The sequence below is a fragment of the Nematolebias whitei genome, chromosome 11, assembly GCF_014905685.2.
Source record: "Nematolebias whitei isolate Nwh7 chromosome 11, NemWhi1, whole genome shotgun sequence".
NCBI lineage: Eukaryota > Metazoa > Chordata > Actinopteri > Cyprinodontiformes > Rivulidae > Nematolebias > Nematolebias whitei.
The window spans coordinates 22,264,407-22,266,085 of NC_056508.1; the positions used below are offsets into that span (position 1 = coordinate 22,264,407).

At 34.8% G+C, this 1,679-nt stretch overlaps 1 protein-coding gene across 1 annotated transcript in view; it reads left to right on the top strand.

The window, feature by feature from the left end:
• Positions 1-1,679, top strand: part of LOC119416665 (metabotropic glutamate receptor 4-like) — a 186,047-nt gene that overhangs the window by 145,247 nt on the left and 39,121 nt on the right. The window contains exon 4 of the mRNA XM_037683850.1: positions 1,044-1,198. Coding sequence (XP_037539778.1) covers positions 1,044-1,198 — 155 coding nt within the window. The remainder of the gene's footprint in view (positions 1-1,043; positions 1,199-1,679) is intronic.

The following is a 1,679-nucleotide window of genomic DNA, read 5'->3' on the forward strand; positions in this document are numbered from 1 at the left end:
CCTCTGGGATTAATAAAGTATTTTTGAATTGAATTGAATTGAATTGAGAAACTGGGTGAAAAGGAGAACTTTTTCAGTAAAATACAACATCAGCCGGTCAACTCACAAAGGTTATGAGACTTATGAGCCCCTGACCAGGGTGGCCACTTTGAAAAAGTCAGATTGTGCTGCTGGTTTGTTTCGTGCTGCTTTGTCGGTTTGTACTCATCTACTCACACAGACTCATGTTCGTGCTGCTGTTCGGTGTATTGTTTTTATACTACTAGTGCTTAGCATATTTTTAGTTAACGTTTTACTTGGTTCATATCTTAGATCTTACTACTGTTTTCCTCTTACATTTTATACTTTTGTTGGATGTAACTGGGACCCTGTGTACACAATGTCATTCCACCACATGTACCACATGTTGTGCGAATGACAAATGAAGAAACTCTGACTTTGACGGGTCATTAGTTAGAAACTAGTCTCCCAATATTTGTTTTTGAGCTGAAGGCATTATCTGAAGAGTTGTTTGAAATGTGCACAGAAGGAAGGAGGTGCTAGTATTGTTCTTTGTGAATCACGGTGATCAAACAACTCCTGCCTTCCCTGCAGCATTAACAGAATGTCCAATGTCCCTCTTTTCTTTTGTAACTTTAGCTGCATCCTTATTCTCATATAACCCTAGTCTAATGCAACACAGTGCTCTATATTTACTCTTTAGCTCCCACTTTTTAATAATGTGTGTGTCAGTAATTATGTTTTTATCACCTCACAAACCTACACCTGTTGACAGCAGGTCTGGTCAAATGTAAAATAACTTCTGACACAGCCAGTATGGACTTCACTTCACTAGGAATATTTCTATACAACTTTGTCCGAACTCAAAATTAAGTATTCTACTCAAGCTCCAAGCTGCAGAGCAGCTACACTTCTAGTTTATGGTGCATTTAAAATGAACCATGCTGTCACAGTTGATATACAGTTTTTTTTATATGTGAGTATGATATAATACTGGAGTAATATGTTATTTAAAAGCATTGCTTTTTACCTCTGTCCCAAAGGCATCTCCTTCAAGCAGCAAAAAGAGCCAATCAAACAGGCCATTTCATCTGGGTCGGCTCAGACAGCTGGGGATCCAAAATTGCTCCAATACTGAGCCATGAAGAAATGGCAGAAGGTGCCGTCACCATCCTACCAAAACGACAATCCATTAAAGGTATTCATGTTAAAATCACATCACCTTATAGCATGTTTTCAGATACTTTTTTCCTTAAAAGCATATGATTATTTGAAAATTGTTCCAGAATTTACTATTTTTAGTACTTACTGTAGTTCACATTGCCACCACAGGAAATCGCAACTTTTATCACTTAACAGTACTTATATTAAATAAGAATGCTTTACATCTTTGCCTTGTTGAATACACTCCCAAAACACAGAAACGTGTTATGTTATTGCTTTTATTTACTTTTGCATTTTCTTTTTACAGTGTATAATTTGTAGTAATTAGTCACATTTTACTATTGTGCACATGAAATACAATTAACTTGTAAAATGAAATCATCAAATTATGATGTACTTTTTACATTATTTATAGTGATATACATTTAATAGGATCTGTGACATGGTTGCTTTATCCTTTTAAATTAGCAGTATACTATATATATATATATATATATATATATATATATATATAT